This window comes from Manihot esculenta, chromosome 9 (assembly GCF_001659605.2).
Source record: "Manihot esculenta cultivar AM560-2 chromosome 9, M.esculenta_v8, whole genome shotgun sequence".
Classification (NCBI taxonomy): domain Eukaryota; kingdom Viridiplantae; phylum Streptophyta; class Magnoliopsida; order Malpighiales; family Euphorbiaceae; genus Manihot; species Manihot esculenta.
Genome location: NC_035169.2, coordinates 35621389 through 35639074, shown reverse-complemented (window position 1 = coordinate 35639074; position 17686 = coordinate 35621389). Strand labels below are relative to the sequence as shown.

Genomic DNA, 17686 nt, shown 5'->3' with positions numbered 1-17686 from the left:
TTTATCAAATATTCAATTATCTTCATTAAGATTTCATTTAAAATTTTTTAAATTGTTTTGAATAATGTAAGATTTTATATATTACTAATTTAATAATCCACAAAAAATTATAGTGTAATTATATATTAATTAATAAAAAGAATCTAATCTTGTATATGTTAAATCAACCTGTTGGATTGCATTATTGTATAGATAATTTGGTGTCCTTTGTACACATCATGATATTTAATTAATTTTTTTAAAAAACAAAAAAAGAAGAAAAAGGATATCTTTTTAATCTTTCAATTATTGATTCCACAAATTTGATACAATACCTATTATCTGAAATATAAAATAAATAAAATATTTAATAAAAGAATTACCCTTTTGAGGAGTGGATAAGAATGGATAGAAGAAAGCTTTTGCAGTTTCACAATTCCATGACCGAATTAATTTGCACTTGAATGCATTGGATGTGTCCCATCCATACTTATGACACCTGTACTTTCATTTCATCCAATATTATTCCCTCTTCCAATTTATATATAAGTTTATACTACACTCTGTATAGAAATTGAAATATATTAATTTTAAAAATAATTTATATTAAAAAATAATATGAATTATATAAAAACAAAAAAACCCAATATATGATATAATGTTTTAGAATTTGACACGTGTTATCTAAATGTTTTTGCAATCATTAGACAATTGATCATCACATGATAATTAAAAGAAAAAAGAAAAATAAATCTGAAAACTAACACTGTATCTTACAGTGGCAAAAATTGTCCTATTTGAGTGAAATTGATTCTATCAAATTTACATATTTCAGCCAATTAGCAATCACCACCACATCAACAATACCACCAAAAAGGGTCAGTAAATTCAAAGTATTGAAAGCAAAGGAATGATATGAGATAAGAAAGTCACCATAATCTTGCTGCTTCATCTTTAAGAAAGAGATGTTTAATTTATTTATTTATATTGTCACCCATTAATTTAAATTTATGTTGATAAACCCATGAAAATATCTCAAATTTTATACTAATAATATTTATTGCAATAAAAAATTAAATTTTTATGTTAAATCAAGAGTAATCAAATCAAAAAATTTTAAAAATAATTTATAACATTAAAAATAAAAGAAAAATGCATAAAAATTTGGCTGTATCATTTATTGCAATAAAAAATTAAATTTAAAAAAGACAAAATTCAAATCATTTTCACTTCCTTTCATGTGTTTAGCTCCCCTTTTCTTGGAGTTTACTAATATTTTAACTAATTTGAATGATATTTTCATGGAGTCTTATAAATAATAATCTTATTTAACAGTTTAAAATATATTTTGATAAAAAATAAAATTTAATATTTTTGACCCTCCATTTCTAGTGATTCCAAAATTATATATTTGATGAGCAAGGACTTAGTTGAAATTGAAAAGCAAATAAGCCTAGACTTTGGAAAGATTACCAACTTGGAGTAGAAAAACAAACCAAAGTAACTTAATAAAATAAAGAGAGAACAATAATTACAGAAAGAAATTTGCACATGGAATCAAATTTTGGATCTTGTAAATGGTCTTTTTTTAAGTTTTTTTATAAAAAAAAGAAGAGTGTTGATAGAGAAGACAAAAAAACAGAAACTGAAAAACACCTACCTAGAAGGGAGATTAGTAAAGACCAAAGAGGCAAAGAGTGACTTCACATTCCTTATTTATCTTCTAGCCAAGGCAAGTAACCTTAGCCTACAAACATCATCAAATCTTCTTTTTTCTTTTTCTTTTTTTTTTCAAATAGAGAGATGAAGTTATTCCTATAAGATCTGCAGGTAACTTGGAGAAGAGCTACAATGGATGGTTTAGTTCAGTTTCAAAGACAGTTAGTTGACTACACAGCTTCACTTTTCCATGAGGTAAGAAAAAGTCGAATGCTTTGTTTGTTTGGTCTTATGTTTCTTTCTCTGGTTTGTTAATTATATGATTTGTTATTGTTTGTGAGAAGGGATTCTTGGATGAACAGTTTAATCAACTTCAACAGCTGCAAGATGAAAGCAACCCAGATTTTGTTGTTGAAGTTGTATCTCTTTTCTTTGAAGATTCAGAAAGGCTTCTTAATGAACTGGCCAAATCTCTGTGAGATTTTTTTTTTTTTTTCTTTTTGCTGGGGATTCTCTTAACTGTATTTCTTCTTCATAGATTTAGTTGTTCTAATGTAGTTTGCTTACTGTTTGTAATTTTTTCACAGAGACCAGCAAAGTGTAGATTTCAAAAGAATAGATGCTCATGTTCATCAGTTGAAGGGTAGCAGCTCTAGGTACTTTACTTGTTTTCTCTATATTTTCATCCAAATTTCCAGGGAATTTCCTGGAAAACACAGGAATGCACCACAAAAGCCTTCAGAAGACTGGTCCGTGCACAAGTCTGTTATTATCAGTTAATTTCATGGTAAAAATTGAGTCAAAATACTGGCAGACAGTCACATTTACTACATTCCAAATCAACTTGGTCATTGCAAAATTTTCTTTTTTCTTTATATTCTCTCATGAACCTATAAAGGGTAATCCTTATTTTTTTTTTTTGCTAATGGTTGAAAATGTGTTGAAATAACAGCATAGGAGCTCAGAGAGTTCAGAAAGTCTGCATTGCCTTCAGAAACTACTGTGATGAGCAGAACACTGAAGGGTAATGTTCTTTAACCTTAATCCCACAACTCATTAAGCATAATCTGAAAAAGAATACGCTTATAAATAATTCATGTCCTGATTCAAAATTGGCCTGCAACAGATGCCTGAAGTGCCTGCAGCAAGTGAAGCATGAGTACTCTCTTGTGAAAACCAAGCTTGAAACTCTGTTCAAGGTAAATTGCAGTAGAAACTAATGCTTCTCGAGATTTTTTCAGTTTTTTTTGGAACAAGAACCTGAGATCTACTTGTATGATTTTAGCTTGAGCAACAAGTACTGGCAGCTGGAGGATCAATTCCTTTACCTATCTGATGAAGTGATTACAGCAAGCAAAATGGGATTTTGGATTATGTAGAGGAGATTTCCTTTTCTATCTTCATTGCTTCTTTTACATTTTTCAATTGAAACTGCTTAAGCTTTAAAGGGTTGCTTCAACCTTTTAGCGTAGGTTTGTATTATATGCAATGACGAAGAATGTGAATAAACCCTTGCAGCATTTTGTTCCTTAATGAAGAATGTCTGCAACATTCACCAGAAAACTGAAGAAATTTGCATTCAACCTTGTTTGTTTTGGCTATCTCTTGTATTATGCACCAAGAACATAAAGATCTAGCAATTAATTATTGAACAAATCAATCTCTAACCACCGACCATTGGCCCTTATCAACAAGATGCCATACTAAACTTTTTTTTATTAAGGAAGAAAGAGGTTGGATAGGTACTTTCAGGTGTCCAAAATAAAGAAGAGATGTGATTTGTTTAAGTCCTGCAAAATTATTATTTTAATCACCAATCTGCAAGCTTTATTACATTCGTTGAATGGGTGTATTTTATTTTTTTATAAGGTCAACTGCTTTCATATGGGTTGGCATGTCTCCTGGTCGGCAGAAACATATAAATGATTTAGCTTCTCAGCCATATTAATCAAGATCTCAACTTTTTTAATCTTGGGTTAAACTTGATTAATATTGTTGGTTGTATCTTGCTGGAATTTTAACTCACTAGATTTACCTACTTCTGATTGAGTTGTAGATTCCGGTGGGATTCACAAGTTCAGGAAAAGAAGGGGGATGAACTTGACCAAAAACAGCAAAGTAAAGAAAAAGATTAAAATTGGATTCAGAAATCCTAAGGAGATTTGAAAGAGAGAGTTTCCAGCTAGGCAGATTCCATCATATCTGGTTTTACAATACTTTAATACATACCCAAACTGACTCATCTATGTTTAGTCATAAACACGACAACTAAGTAATTTATGTACTCACAATGTTTTGGTCTTTGTTTTTTTTTGGGGAGGGGAGGGTTAGGTGATAATACAAGTCAGCTTTTATTCAGACATAGGTGATCTGAGAGAGCTTGGAACAATCTGTAAGACTGCAGAACCCCAATTGGGCCAACAGAAAATACATCTCCAGGCCCACTGGTATTAAATTTATTTTTTATTTATTTAAATAGTCTAACATAAAATAAACATAACTATAACTTTTAATAAAAAAATATTATATAAAATAAAATTAAATAATAAATAAATAATTTATCTTATAAATATTTTTAAAAGAAAAAAAAAAGATTCTTTAAAATTGAAATCTCAAAAATTAAAAATAAATTTTTTGAATTGAAAAAAATACATGATTACTGTATAAATAATATTTAAAACAGAATTATAATTAAGTTTTTAAATTTTTTTTTAAAAATCACTAGTTTATTTCTATAGCAAAATCGTTTGGATAAAATGTTTATTTATTTTATTAAATTAAATTATTTAATAATTTATAATAAAAATTATTAATCAATTTATATTACTCTTAATTATAAAAATTAAATAGTATGAACACTTAAATTTTTATATACTAAATAATATATATAGTTAAAATTATAAGATTAAATAACATAAATATTCAAGATAGATGGATAAATTTTTTGATAAAATAATAAAAGAATTTGATTTTATAAAATAAAAAATATTTTAATTATGTAAATTTTAAATAAAGATGAAATAATGATTTTTTTTAAAATTTAAAGATTTAATAATAATTTTTTTAAAAAATTATTTAAATAATTTAAAAATTTTCAAAAAACCTATAATCTTCTTAGTCCAAACGTGAATGTGTCCGTGTTAATGAATCGGATCTAAATAATTATTTTTTATTATTACACATAGGTGGGGGAGTCTTATCTTGACTGATATTAAAATTTTATTTTTTTAAAATATAAAATAAAAAAAAAAAAAAAGACATATACGGCACCGACGGATCCCACGTGGAAGCAATGGGTAATTGGACCACTAAGCCACTTTTCTTTTTAATATTGTTAGTATTTTGTTTTTTTTTTTTTTTTTAAATAGAAAATGAGAGAGAAACTTACATCTCTCAAATCTACAAATATACACTTTCTATCATAGGCTATCCGTACATTGTTAATATTTTATTATATTTAGATTTTATTATTTATTTCTATTTTTAAATTTACCTTCCAAAATAAATATTCTTACTCCAGTAACACCATTCATTTTTTTAACATATTTATCTATAATAATTTTATCTCATTAAAGTTTTCAGTTTTACAACAAATTTCCAAATGTATGTTAAGAAATATTTATTATATTAATTATTATTTTTTATTAATTAATAATTAATTATCAATAAATAAAATGGTAAGCTGTGGAGAATTGTTATTAATATTTTTTTATTTATATATCGGTGATGGCTTTTGAATTTTTTATATTTAAATAAGGTTAGACCCTAACAAAAAAATAAGTATAAAATTTATCAAGTAAATAAGTTTAAATCGAGTGTACCGGTCCGGTCAATGAATCAGATTAATCTCACAAGTAAACTCTTTTAAAGGAAACTCAGTCTGGTGATGTGATTAGAGAAAGGAGAGCAGATCCGATCATTTCGCAGCTCTACTCGTTTGACATAAAGAGAGAGATTTGACACATCCATATATACAGAGTGGTAGTTGACACTGTAATAAAGAGGCGGTTAAACATCGTTAACGAATAAAAAATAACAAAATAAAAGCAAAAAATATCTTATTTTCCTCAAGATAAATTTTATTTTTTAAATTTTGAAATATCATATTTTATTAAAATTAAAACTAAATCCATAAATTATTAATAAGTTAAATTTAAAAAATCAAATATTTTTTTTCAATATGAAAAATAAATTAACGATCCTCGTGGGCACCAGCAAAACAACCCCATGCCAAAAGTCTCATCTTTTTAGCTTCTTAAACTTGAAAATCATTCAGATTCCCAAAACCCTAAAACTTTGGGCCCAAAATTTAAATTTTATCAACAGCCTCTCCTCTCCTTGTTTCCCGCACTCCTCCTCTCTACCTCTTATTTATCCATCTCATTCCTCAACCATAGAAGATTGAACCCCCACCAAAACCCTAACCCTAACCCTAAAATCTCACATCTTTTCACCACCACCACCAAATATGGCCAAAAAGAAACCTACCCGTCTTTCTCAACCCCTCAAACAAGACGTTTCACAGGTCAATTCCCATTCTCATGACATGACTCGTCAACCATCCACTATGGAAGACACTGAAGAGAAGCTCCAGAACTTGAAATCCCTCAACTCTATGCTTCTTAAAGAAACCCTTGAGCGCAGACAGCAAGTTGAGTCGTTGATGCAAGCTAAAGAGGGTTTAGAGTCTCAGTTGGCTCGGACTGGTGCAGAGATGGGTGATTTGGAAAATCTGTTGACTCGGGCAACTGAGGACAGACTCAGTTTGGAGATAGAAAATACTTTGTTTTGTGTTGTTATTAGGATGAGGATGAATGAGATGGGAGTTGTTGTAGAGGGCCTGGTAAATGAGAAGGCAGAGAAAGAAAATGAGATTGGGTTTTTGAAGACTGAGGTGAATGGGATACTGGCTAATCTTGAAAATGAGAGGGAGAAATCGAGCAGGGTTTGTAGAGAGAGGGATTTGTTGAGGTTTGATATGGATAACTGGGAGAAGGAGGCAAATCGGTTGAAGGAGAAAATTATTGAAATGGTGGAGAAGGAAATAAAGACTGAAGAGGAAATTGAGAAATTGAAGATACATTATGCTAAGTCGATTGAACAAAATAAGAAAACAGAGGAAGAAATTGAGAAGGTTAAAGATTTAAGAGATTTAGCTGAGAAGAAATTGGCGGAGAAAGTAAAAGAGATTGAAGGTTTAAACAGGGAGATGAAGGAGATTGTAAGGAAGAACACTGGGATTGAAATGGAAAACAGTGAGCAAAAGCTTAAGATTACTGAATTGGAAAAAGATGCATCTGAATTGAATGAGATAATATTGAGTTTGCGAAAGGAGGAGGGTGTTTTGCGTGAAAAAGTCTTGGAATTGGAGAAGAGTTGTTATGAGGCAATAGAGAAAGCAAAAGTAATAGCAATGGAGTTTGATGCTTTGATGGATGAGAAGCAAAATAAGGAAAGAACTATTGAAAGTTTAATGGAGCAAACGGATTCAAGCGACAAGCTTATAAAGACTTTGAAGTTTGAGGTGAAAGAAAAGGATGGATTGATTGAGAAATTGATGAGAAAGAAAGTAGAGTTGGATGATGTGAAACTTAGTAAGGAGAGTGAAATTGTGAAGTTGCATGAGGAGTTGGCTGGATTTAGGGATGCTATGTTTGCAATGCAAGAATCCATCAAAAATCATGAAGACAAGAACAAGCAGCTAGCATATGAAGTTAACCATCACAGAGATGCTTTCGAGCGAGTGAGAGTTGAGAGGGAGAATACCCAGACTAATTTGGATGAGGAGAAAAAGAATACCATTAACCTCAAGGCTAAAGTTCTGGAAATGGAGAAGAGGATTGAAGAGACTTTAGATGAGTTTGCAAAGGTGAAGAATGAGCGTGAGAATCTGTTGGAACAGAAGAAGGAAATGGAATGCCAGGTTGATTTGTTGAAGAAGGAAAAGGACCTGGTGCAAAGGAATCTTTATGAGGCTCAACAAGAAATTAATGATTTGAGGACTAAAATGGAATCAACTACCATTAATTCAGAAAGAGCGCTTTCCATGTTGAAGAACGCCTCAGCATTAATATGTAGATCAGATGATGGGGAGGAAGAAGTAACCATTACTCAAAAGAAACTTGATGGTGTTACTGAACCATATGCAACAGAGCTGGAATCTATCAAAAGTGCATTTAGAAAGAAGGAGACAGTGGTGGAGGAGATGAAGCAGCAACTGAAATTCCTGCAAAATTCTCTGACGGATGCACATAAGAAGAAGGGCTTATGGGCCATAGTGTCTTCAGCAACAACATTTTTGGCTGCGGTCTCTGTTGCTTATGCTGCTAGAGTACGTTGAGCTTTTCGGTTTAGTTGTCAACCTTTTGTTTCTGGGCAAGGCCTCTTGCTAATGCATTAAGTAGTGGTTAATCAGCTTCTAATTGAGGGCAAAACCATATTATTCTGGTACTTGCTCGACTTATGCTTAAGAAAATAGTGTTTTTCAATTGTCATTGCAACCTGAGATAAGGTTTTCAATTGTTGTTTACTTATGATCCATTGTTCCATATTATAGTTATATTGTGGGGTAATTTTCTTACCCTTTTGCCATTAAACATCCTTAGTGTATTCATGCATGCAGACAATCATCTTTCTATGAATAATAGGATGCTAGCGTCAGTGAGAATAGTCAACTGAACTAGTGAACTTAAAAGGAAAGGTCTTGTCCATCTTAAATAAGAGCATGTCATTGCGATTTTTGACCTTTTCAATTGGATAATACTAGGTTGTTATGTGCTTAGTTTTTTGAAAGACCTATTAATGTTGGCATGTGTTTTTCTCTTTTGCGTCTCTACACTTTCAGCTCTTCCTGATCGAGTCTGAGATTCTGAATAGAAATTAGAACTATAAGACAATTCTTGCATGCAGTCAAGCGTCAAACTTTGATGAAGATTTTTTTGCTTAAATAGAAAGTGGAGTTAGAAATTAAGGGTTCAGAGAAGAATTGTTCTGTGTTAGATCAGGTGCCAATGTAGATTCTGTTACAGGTAGTCATGATTATTTATCTTGGAGAATGTAGCCAACATGAAGATTCAACATTAATTACATGAACCAATTGCACCCAGATCCCAGAAAGAAATAAGTGAACAGATTGTGGACATTGTTACCTACAATTATATTTTAGCTGCAGAATCAGTTTCCAATGATATATTGCCTGGCAACACCAAGTGATTTACTGAGATTGTTTTATGGGTCAAGTTGATATTATGTTGGTTGCAAAATGATACTCTTTTCTCGTTAGGCAAAAAGATACCATTTGGTTCTTTCAGATAATCTTTCCTACATGAGAAGATAATGTTCCTATTCAGACAGTTGTGTTTATTGTATCGAGGCATAATTCTTGTACAAACAATCATGATAGGTTTGTAGATATCTTATATTATTTAATGAAGGCAGGATGGTAATTTCAGCAGTCATATCAGACATAGGACATATTTAGATATGGAACAGAATATGTTCAGCAACTTCTACAAGGGATTGGACTATGGAGCAATGCTCCATTTTTCATAAAATATGAACTTTATATGGAGATTATATATGTAGAGTTCACATGTAGAAATGGGTTAGCATCAGATTTTTATTATTATTATTATTTAGAATTTCATATGTAGTTGTGATGGGTAAATATCAATTAAGGAAATGGGTCATGGAAAGGAATTTTCATGGCCAATTCTTTTCTAGACCGACTAGAGATATAAACTATAAGTATACAGAAGACTTATTTGTATTTTGAAGATAATTTTTTCTCTAGATATATAAAAAAGTTCTCTAAGAAAATGAGTTTTCAAGAAAATAATTTATTCTCTATTGTTGGTTGTAATGTTAAAAAACAATAAATGTCTATAAAATGCATTCATTTAAAATGTCTACTAAGATTTGAAAAATGACTTATCCTTTATAAAAGTTAAGTTATTTTCCTTACAAATAACTCTATTTTTACTTTAATCATAACTTATTTTTTATTGATCAAATTTACTGAGCATTTCGCCTTTCATTTTTTTTTTTTTTTTTTTTGAAAAATATTTATACCAAGACTTCGGCTGATTTTTCTTTTCTTTTTCTTTTTCCCTTAATTGAGATTTGTAATTCTAAGAACAATTAACCTACAAGGCTGACTGATCCATGCATAACCCAGTTGGATTCAAAGAACAGGCACTTGATGGCTGCAACTGCATATTCTGTTTGGGAAATGGAAATTGTCTCTGCAATAAGCTAATTTATGAATTGAACAGCTTAAAACAAATTAAGCAAACAACCTAACTCTTCTTACAAAACAAATTAAGACCGTACATCTTGAACTTCTTCTGTTCATTAACATGAGTAAACTAACAAATCTAACCTACTTAGAGGTCTTAAAAGTCAATTAAACAAGACTTGATGTCTTTATCAAGAGCTTAGCTGTTCTTTGCTATTATGCAAATATTCCCCTTTATTACTTTGATGGCAAATCCCAACAGCTTAAAATGATTGTATGTTGTTTTTCAAGTGGTCCCTTTTGAACATGGGGTTTTAATCTTTTAAAACCAACCAAATTTTTGTATTTTCTGCTGTTTCTTAGCTTTAAATTTTCATCTACATCACCCCCTCAAGAAGTGCCAAGAATTTGTTCAAATCAATCTTCATCAAACAGCAGGAATTGAGTGCTTGAATTTGCTTGCAATCATTTGTTACAATGTCTGCATCTCTGTCTTTTCTTTTCTCTTATTTTTTTTTTAAAAAAAATAAAAATAAAATTACAGATGGATTGTCTGTCTCTGCATCCTTTTATAAGGTGTGGGTTTGAGGTTGATTTAGGATAACACATTTAGTGGATGAAAATACAGCACGTATTGATTCTTCCTTTCAGTTGTTTCCCAATTATCTTCCAATCATGAGCAATCTATGCTTTGTACTAAAATCTCACCTTAAAATCTTCTCCACTTTAGGAACGCACCCTGCTCCACTCCCAAAGCACAAGGATCATATCAGACATTTTCTATTAAATGCCCTTGTGACTTTTATATGTTCATCAGCTATTGACAAGCAGCTTTGAGCTGGACAACTTTGGACTTGTAAATCAAGCTACAGTCCCAACTCTTCTAAAATTACTTGCATCTCAAATCACATATGCTTATAAAGAACCAAATACAGAAACCCAGTATTCTAGACATTATGTCAAAAACATAGCAGGCTAAAAAAGCCTGTAACTTGATGTTGAACCCTTTTATTTTTGGGGAAGAAAAACATACACTTTTAACTATTAATGTAAAAAAGTCATTTGAAATAATCATTTTTAATGTTTTTATAATGAACACATTTCAACAATAATGTCAAACAAATTATACCGACATTACAATGTAGTCTCTTCCAACTTGGACTGCTGGCTTAGATAATCAACTCATATACCTGCTCTCCCCAAGCTCTAGGTAGCTTCTATTTATAGATAATTTCAAAAGTTGAAGCTTTAAATGGGACCCAACAAGCCTCCAATTTCTTGCAAATCTTAATCCAGATACCTGAGTTTCTGACAGTCAAACAATAGGGAAGCCAAGCCCGTTTTCTTTTCAATATCTGCCAGCTCAAGAACAATATATTATAAAGAGATATGCTCCCCCAAAATAATTCAAGGCTTGATCTCAGAAAGAGGAATCTAAAAGAACCACTAATTCATGATAATATTTACAGTTGCCAATATGTTAAACCAGAACAAATCAGAAATATAAAGGAGAAAGCAAAAATTGAAGAACAAGAAGTTAATATAAGCAGCAAACACCTTTATACATACTAAAAGCTTACGTATAAAACATAAAGGATCACAAATACCATGGATTGTTTTTCATCCATGTTCTTAAATTAGCTATATAACATTAGCAAGGCACGACCCAATCAATCGGCCACCAAAATGCTACCCCGCGATCCTGTCTTCCTCTCTTGTAAATGGAAGTCAGAATGGGTAAACTTAAATTTGGTTGGTCTGCTAAACTTAGTCAAACAGCTTCCTGCTGCCTTCAAAGCTTCATCAAACTACATCACCCAAGTCCAGACGACTGGATGTATAAACAGAATACATCCAAAATCAGCTAGATGCTGAACCACCTTCTGCACTCGATCAAAAAGCCTAGTCATCATGAACCAGACCCCAGAGTAGCAGAACCCAACAACACATGATGATCAATGAAACAGTAAGTACTAATACTACACAAATCGTATAAACAGCAAACCACCCTTAATTACCCCCAAACAGAATGTCAAGCTTCTGTCATGTATAGCTGCCACCTGCCAACCGGTAAAGTTACGTATATTAAAAGTTAGAACTCACAAATTTGCTTATCTCATCCATGACGGTATGAAAGTGATTGTTATTGGGCAATAAGTAGAAGCCAATTGTTGCTTGCTCAAGATATAGAAGTTTCACAACTTGGCCAGCCTTCTTGAGCCCTTCAACGTAAGCCAATTGCCAATCCTGAATAAGGTCCAAACCAGCTACCACAACAAGACTCTTGGGAAATTTCATTCCTTCAAGGTTTATACCGTTTGGACCAAATGGATTGCACGCTGAATGATCCCTATCTGCCCCCTCAGGAAGGAAAGCTCTCCAATACCAGTCCCGGTCTTGTAGAGTGACAAAATATTTTCCATCTAATCGCTTCTCTGATTCTGTTCTCTCTTGCCCACTAAACATGGGATTTAGCAGTATGTTCCCCAATATGTCAATACCTGATTCAACTGCTCTTACAGCTACATGATGTACAATGTTGCCGCCAGAGCTATCCCCTGCCAAGTATATATGAACTTTAGAATCTTTCTTACTCTGAAGCCACGTTCTTGAGTTAACCCAATTAAGAGCTGTCCATCCATCATCATAGGCACAGGGGTATCGATGTTCAGGTGCACGCCTATAATTCACAGAGACTACCACTGCCTTGCAAATACCCACCAGCCGGCGACATAATGTGTCATATATAGCACTGTTTGCAGACGAGTGTGCAAAGCTTCCACCATGAAAGAATATAATGACAGGGACAAGCTCAGAGCTTACAGGTTTCTCAAGGTCAGCAATATTTGGTTGCAACTGCTCCCCTTCTGATGGTCGATAGATCCGGCTGAGGATGCTGGTCCCACGGTCAATGACAAAATCAAAAGAGAAAACTCCATCAACTGGGTTTGCATTTGCTGGAACTTTTCGGTCAAGGAACTCTGCCAAGTGGCGATTGAAAGTGCCATCAGGGCGACGAAGGAGATTGTAAGCCAGCTTGAAATTGGATATAAGGACCCATGTATTAAGTGGAACCACCCTCTAAACAAAACAGCAAGGATCAATTTTCCATCTCATCAAATATAGTGGCATGAAGAAAACCGCAAACATCTTTGAAACGTAGTTTTTTTGGCAGCAACTACAAACTGATTAACAAGTTGAAAAACTAAACTATTCTGAACTCGAAAATTTTACAAGTATGCAATTTGATAAGGGGGTACAAAGTCAACAATAATACGCCCAAGCAATATAATTAGTAATAACCAAATCATATTCACCAAGTAAAATTAATCCCCGAGAGAAGTCAAACTAATTCAATCTTCAGACAACCGAAAGAAAATATCAAAGCAGCAAATCAGACGACCAATAAGAAGATTATCAACTAAATCCTCTTCCATGATCTTGAAATCCAACCAGAGCCTGAGGAAAAACTACTCCAAACACCAAAAACCAACCAACAAGCTTCAAATCCTTCAAAAAACTAAAACCATAAAATGCAAAAACCCAACTTGCAAGGAACTCAGAAAGCAGAAGGGATTAATTAGTTAGTGCACCCACACTGGTCCAAACCAACCTCGTTTGACAACAGAATCACGACCCAGAACCCATCAACACACCCATATTTGATCTCAAATCCGAACTACAACAAGCTGATTTTCAACTTTCACGCATTCTCCTAGAAAACTACCACAGACCCATGAGAAGACTCTATCTACACCAAACAAGTCGATTGCATAAAGGACAACCAAAAAATGAGGGAAGAAAGAGGAGGAGAGAAGAGTACCTTGCTTTCATTGAGGTTAACTTCATTACTCCCAGCCATGAAACTATGCCCCTTGTGAAAATTCAAAAGCAATAGCTAATAACTCAAAATATATCCTGTCAGAGACCAACCCACTTCATAATCCGCTTCACATATTGAACAGAAAAGAAGTGATCTTTTCGAGTCTAAAGATCACTTCCTGGTCTCATGATCGAAGATTATAAAACCCCAAAAAGGAAATGGGCAACCTTTAAAATTTGCCAATGTCTCGAGCTCTTTTATTTCTTTGTTTTTTTCTCTTTCCGAGTTTTTTTGAACAGATAGATCGATAGACGATAACAATAAATGGTAAATCTCACTGCAATGGAACTGTGTGGGGAGAGAGACAAACAGAGTAGAAATGGGCGAAAGAGTGGGCGAAGGATATGTAGAAAAGCGCAGCTTAGCAAATGATTATGTAAGGGTGCTAAATTACACAAGGGATTTGATGTGGGACGAGAGACGACAAAGTGATCGGCCGAAAGATAACTGTTGAGTGGGGCCCATCGATGTAAAATTATTAGTTTCTGAAAAATTGTTAATTTATATTAATAATTTTGGCTTTTTGCTAATTTTTGACGTAATAAATAAGGAATAAAATAACTATAAGCTGTGAAATTAAATTTAATAGAATTTAAATTATAAAAATGGCAATTTTGAGGGGATAATAAAACAAAAGCTTACGTGCGTGCGGCCGGCGCCAAGTCACGTGACGACAAACGGCAACGGGTTCCGTCCGAACGCTTTTTTGCAGACCGCTTAAAGCCATAAGGGATACGTGGAGACTTGCTCTTCTTAATTTAATTATGTTTTATTAAGAAAAAAAATAACACTTTTCACATTTATATTTTAATTTTAAAATTTTAAAAAATAAAATTAATCTTTTTCATATGTATCTCATCTTTTAATTATTTATTTTAATTAATTTTAATAAAAAAATTTTAATTCACATATTATACCACATAAAATTATTTTTTAAAAAAATTATTAAATAAAAAATCAAAATATTTACATTAATTTATATTTATATTTTAAATTTTAAATTTTTAACAATAAAATTAAAATATTTTTATTTTATCTCAATTATAACTAAAATAAATTAATTAAATATAAAAAATTATTAAAAAATTACAATATAATTTCTAAAATTTTATTTTACTAATAAAATAATTTTTAAGATAATATTTTATTTCAATAATGACTTTTTTAAATTTTATTATTTATTTTTCATTCTCATTTTATATATATATAATAGTTTAATAAAAAGTTAAAATTTAAAAAATTTATAATATAAAATATTTAATTATTTTATTTTATTTAATATAATTGATATTAAATACAATTTTTTATCAAAATAATTAATGAATTGATATATATCACAATTATAATTATTTTGTAGTTGAACAAAATAAAAATATTAAATATTTTAAATAATTTATAAAAACGTAGATAACTTATTTAATTTTTTATAAAAATCATAAATTAAATAATTTTGTATAATAAAACTGTATATTTAATATTATTAATGTAAAATATAATTTTTTATATATTAAAAATATATATAATTTATAATAGTGTGTATAAATTTTTTAATATATAATATTTATATGGAATATTTTATTTAGTGGAAATTTATTTATAATAAATGTTTATTTAATATTATATATGATCAATATAGAGTGAATTTATTTTTAATATAAAATTTAAATTAAAAAACTATATATTTATTAATATAAAACTTTATGGATTATATTATAATTTGTTATTAATTTTTTTAAATTCAATTTAATTTTTTTAATTATAATTATGATAAATTGAGAAATATTTAATTTTATTATATAAAATTTAAAATTTTGAATATAAATATAAATTAAAATAAATTTTTAAATTTTTAATATAATTTTTTTAAAAATCAATTATACTTTTAAATAAGTTTGGAATTACAACAACCACTAAAATTATTATTTTTTAAATCCTACTTGTTAAAATTTAATTTTGTTACTCACCATTTTAAGAAATAGGGTCATGAATTCAAAAACTCCATAATATTTTTGCAAAAAAAAAAGAAAAAAACAAATAAATAAACAAAAATAAAAAGTAAAAATATCAATGGGCATATAAGGCAAAAAAAGGGTTTGGAGGGATGGAGAAGGACAAAATTCAACCTCAAAGAAGAAACACGTGTTAGTCACGAGAGGGGTGGGTGTCCCACAAATAAGGTCCCATAGGGAAGGCCAAAATCTATAATGCCCCAAATGACCAATCCACATAAGGACTGCCCCCTCCTCTTCCCTTTCAACACTACCCTATGATACGGACCGGGGACCCACACCTCCCCTCAACTTGCATATGTCCCCTCCCTTCCTTTTATCTTTTCTACCCACGTGTGAATTTCTGCCACCGTCCAATATCGATCTGGTAAACCATCAGACGAAGAAAATAAATTATTTATAAATATTATAATAATATGTTAAAAAAATTTACATAGCTTATATATATAATAATTGTATTATAAATTTTTAATATAATAATATTATATTGACCGTTGATTGAATTTTTTGATGAGAAGTGATCTAATGGCTAATTTTGGGAGAAGGAAGAAAAGAAGGTACTTGGGATGCTGCATGTCAAAGTACAGTACCTTGAGAAAGTTACAAGTTCTACAGCTTGCACTAATCAATATCAAACATCCCTACCATTAAATGGTGGACCATTCTTTGTGGGCTTCAATCTTTGTTTACTTCCTACCAATATTTGTGTGCATCCAAACGGGGTAATACTTTTTTATTTTTCTGATTATTATATATTTTTTTTATTTCAAACAAAATTACTATTTAACAGCTTAATGAATTTCTTTTAGATTATTTGGCTGACTGGATTTCATTTCAAGTATCAAGTCCAGCCATGAAAAAGTCATTCAATGTTCTTTGCAATCCTATATGGATTTCAATCTCTTGTTTCATATTTGAAATGTAATGTGAATGTTTTGGTAACTCAAAATATAGTAATTGCATTAAATTTTGATGGATTTTAAGAGATCACACAAGTCATTTTCTATTTGTGGGCTCCTCTTTTTTAGGTTGTGAATTTTTCATGTTATGGTTGATGAGATCATGGCTGCACGGGAAGCTCCTAGCTGGCTAAAAGTAAGACCATACCATCATGTTCAATTGGAAACTGATGCTCTCCTTGTTGTGAGGGCAATATCAAAATTACATTGTTATTTATTTTACTTTAGTTGTTTGGTGCATGATGTAAATGTTCTTCTTCAATAATCTATTGATATCTCTTTATCTTGTATTAGTATACTATTGACAAAACTGAATCTTTACAAAAGTCTTACTTGATATTCACTTTAGGTTTTACTTTGTGTAATTTTAATCCATAGGTTTGATTAGGCTCCCTAAACCTATGATTGCAAGTGTTGCACCAAATCTGTCCCATATGAGTTGAAGCACGCCCCAAATATATATGGATCATATGAATATGATTTTGAACTCCTTTTAGATCCATTTGAATGACATAAGTTTGCTCCACACCATTGTTAGAAATTTGCCCTATTGGATCCGTATCATTAAGTAAGGCTTTTGTGAAAATTCAGTTTTGTTATGATGGGCTTGCTATATTTTTATTATTTAACACTTGTTTTATTTTAGTTTTGTTTGGGTTTGTATTCTGGCCATACTTTATCTTTTAAGTTTTAGAGTGTTGGGCCATGTTTTGAGCTTATATTTTAATACTTATGTGTTATTTTAGTGTGTAATTGGGCTTGGGTCTTATGTGTTTAAGTCAGGCCCAATAAGAGTGTCTTAGGATTTTATTTGTTTTTCTTCTTACTATATAAGGATAAGAAATAATTGTAAGAGGCGGCTTTTAATCAAAATTTCAAAATTCTTTTCATGTCTTTAGCGTGTATTGCTTTGAGTGAGAGTGATGATTTACTTTCATCAATTGTACCAGGAATCTTGGCT

The 17686-nt window shown here is 31.0% G+C and overlaps 3 protein-coding genes across 4 annotated transcripts; 2 read left to right on the top strand and 1 right to left on the bottom strand.

Moving 5' to 3' along the window:
* Positions 1-1566: 1566 nt before the first annotated feature.
* On the top strand, positions 1567-3237 carry LOC110622354 (histidine-containing phosphotransfer protein 1). 2 transcript variants are annotated; one of them, XM_021766840.2, is made up of 7 exons: positions 1567-1711; positions 1810-1893; positions 1983-2113; positions 2226-2294; positions 2591-2662; positions 2765-2837; positions 2924-3237. In XM_021766840.2, the coding sequence occupies exons 2-7, from the start codon at positions 1831-1833 to the stop codon at positions 2972-2974; spliced, it is 459 nt and encodes a 152-aa protein (XP_021622532.1). In that variant the 5' UTR covers positions 1567-1711; positions 1810-1830; the 3' UTR covers positions 2975-3237. The 2 variants fall into 2 exon arrangements, with proteins under 2 accessions (XP_021622532.1, XP_043815580.1); XM_043959645.1 differs by lacking the exon at positions 1567-1711 and having other exon boundaries at positions 1718-1893.
* Positions 3238-6036: 2799 nt separating this feature from the next.
* Positions 6037-8176, top strand: LOC110622017 (putative leucine-rich repeat-containing protein DDB_G0290503). Its single transcript, XM_021766351.2, has one exon. It carries the CDS (start codon positions 6107-6109, stop codon positions 7976-7978), a length of 1872 nt encoding a protein of 623 aa, XP_021622043.1. The 5' UTR covers positions 6037-6106; the 3' UTR covers positions 7979-8176.
* Positions 8177-10792: 2616 nt separating this feature from the next.
* LOC110622786 (gibberellin receptor GID1C) lies at positions 10793-14080 on the bottom strand. Its single transcript, XM_021767420.2, has 3 exons — positions 13698-14080; positions 11978-12955; positions 10793-11229 (listed from the first exon to the last, which is right to left on the bottom strand). The coding sequence occupies exons 1-3, from the start codon at positions 13734-13736 to the stop codon at positions 11092-11094; spliced, it is 1155 nt and encodes a 384-aa protein (XP_021623112.1). The 5' UTR covers positions 13737-14080; the 3' UTR covers positions 10793-11091.
* Between the last annotated feature and the right edge of the window lie 3606 nt (positions 14081-17686).

Coding starts and splice junctions, on each gene's coding strand:
- LOC110622354 (XM_021766840.2), top strand. CDS start 1,831: ATGGATGGTTTAGTTCAGTTTCAAAGACAGTTAGTTGACTACACAGCT. Junction 2,114..2,225: donor AATGAACTGGCCAAATCTCT/GTGAGATTTTTT, acceptor ATTTTTTCACAG/AGACCAGCAAAGTGTAGATT. Junction 2,838..2,923: donor AGCTTGAAACTCTGTTCAAG/GTAAATTGCAGT, acceptor GTATGATTTTAG/CTTGAGCAACAAGTACTGGC.
- LOC110622017 (XM_021766351.2), top strand. CDS start 6,107: ATGGCCAAAAAGAAACCTACCCGTCTTTCTCAACCCCTCAAACAAGAC.
- LOC110622786 (XM_021767420.2), bottom strand. CDS start 13,736: ATGGCTGGGAGTAATGAAGTTAACCTCAATGAAAGCAAG. Junction 12,956..13,697: donor TTAACCTCAATGAAAGCAAG/GTACTCTTCTCT, acceptor TGTTTTGTTTAG/AGGGTGGTTCCACTTAATAC. Junction 11,230..11,977: donor TGGATGAGATAAGCAAATTT/GTGAGTTCTAAC, acceptor TTGAGCTGGCAG/ATATTGAAAAGAAAACGGGC.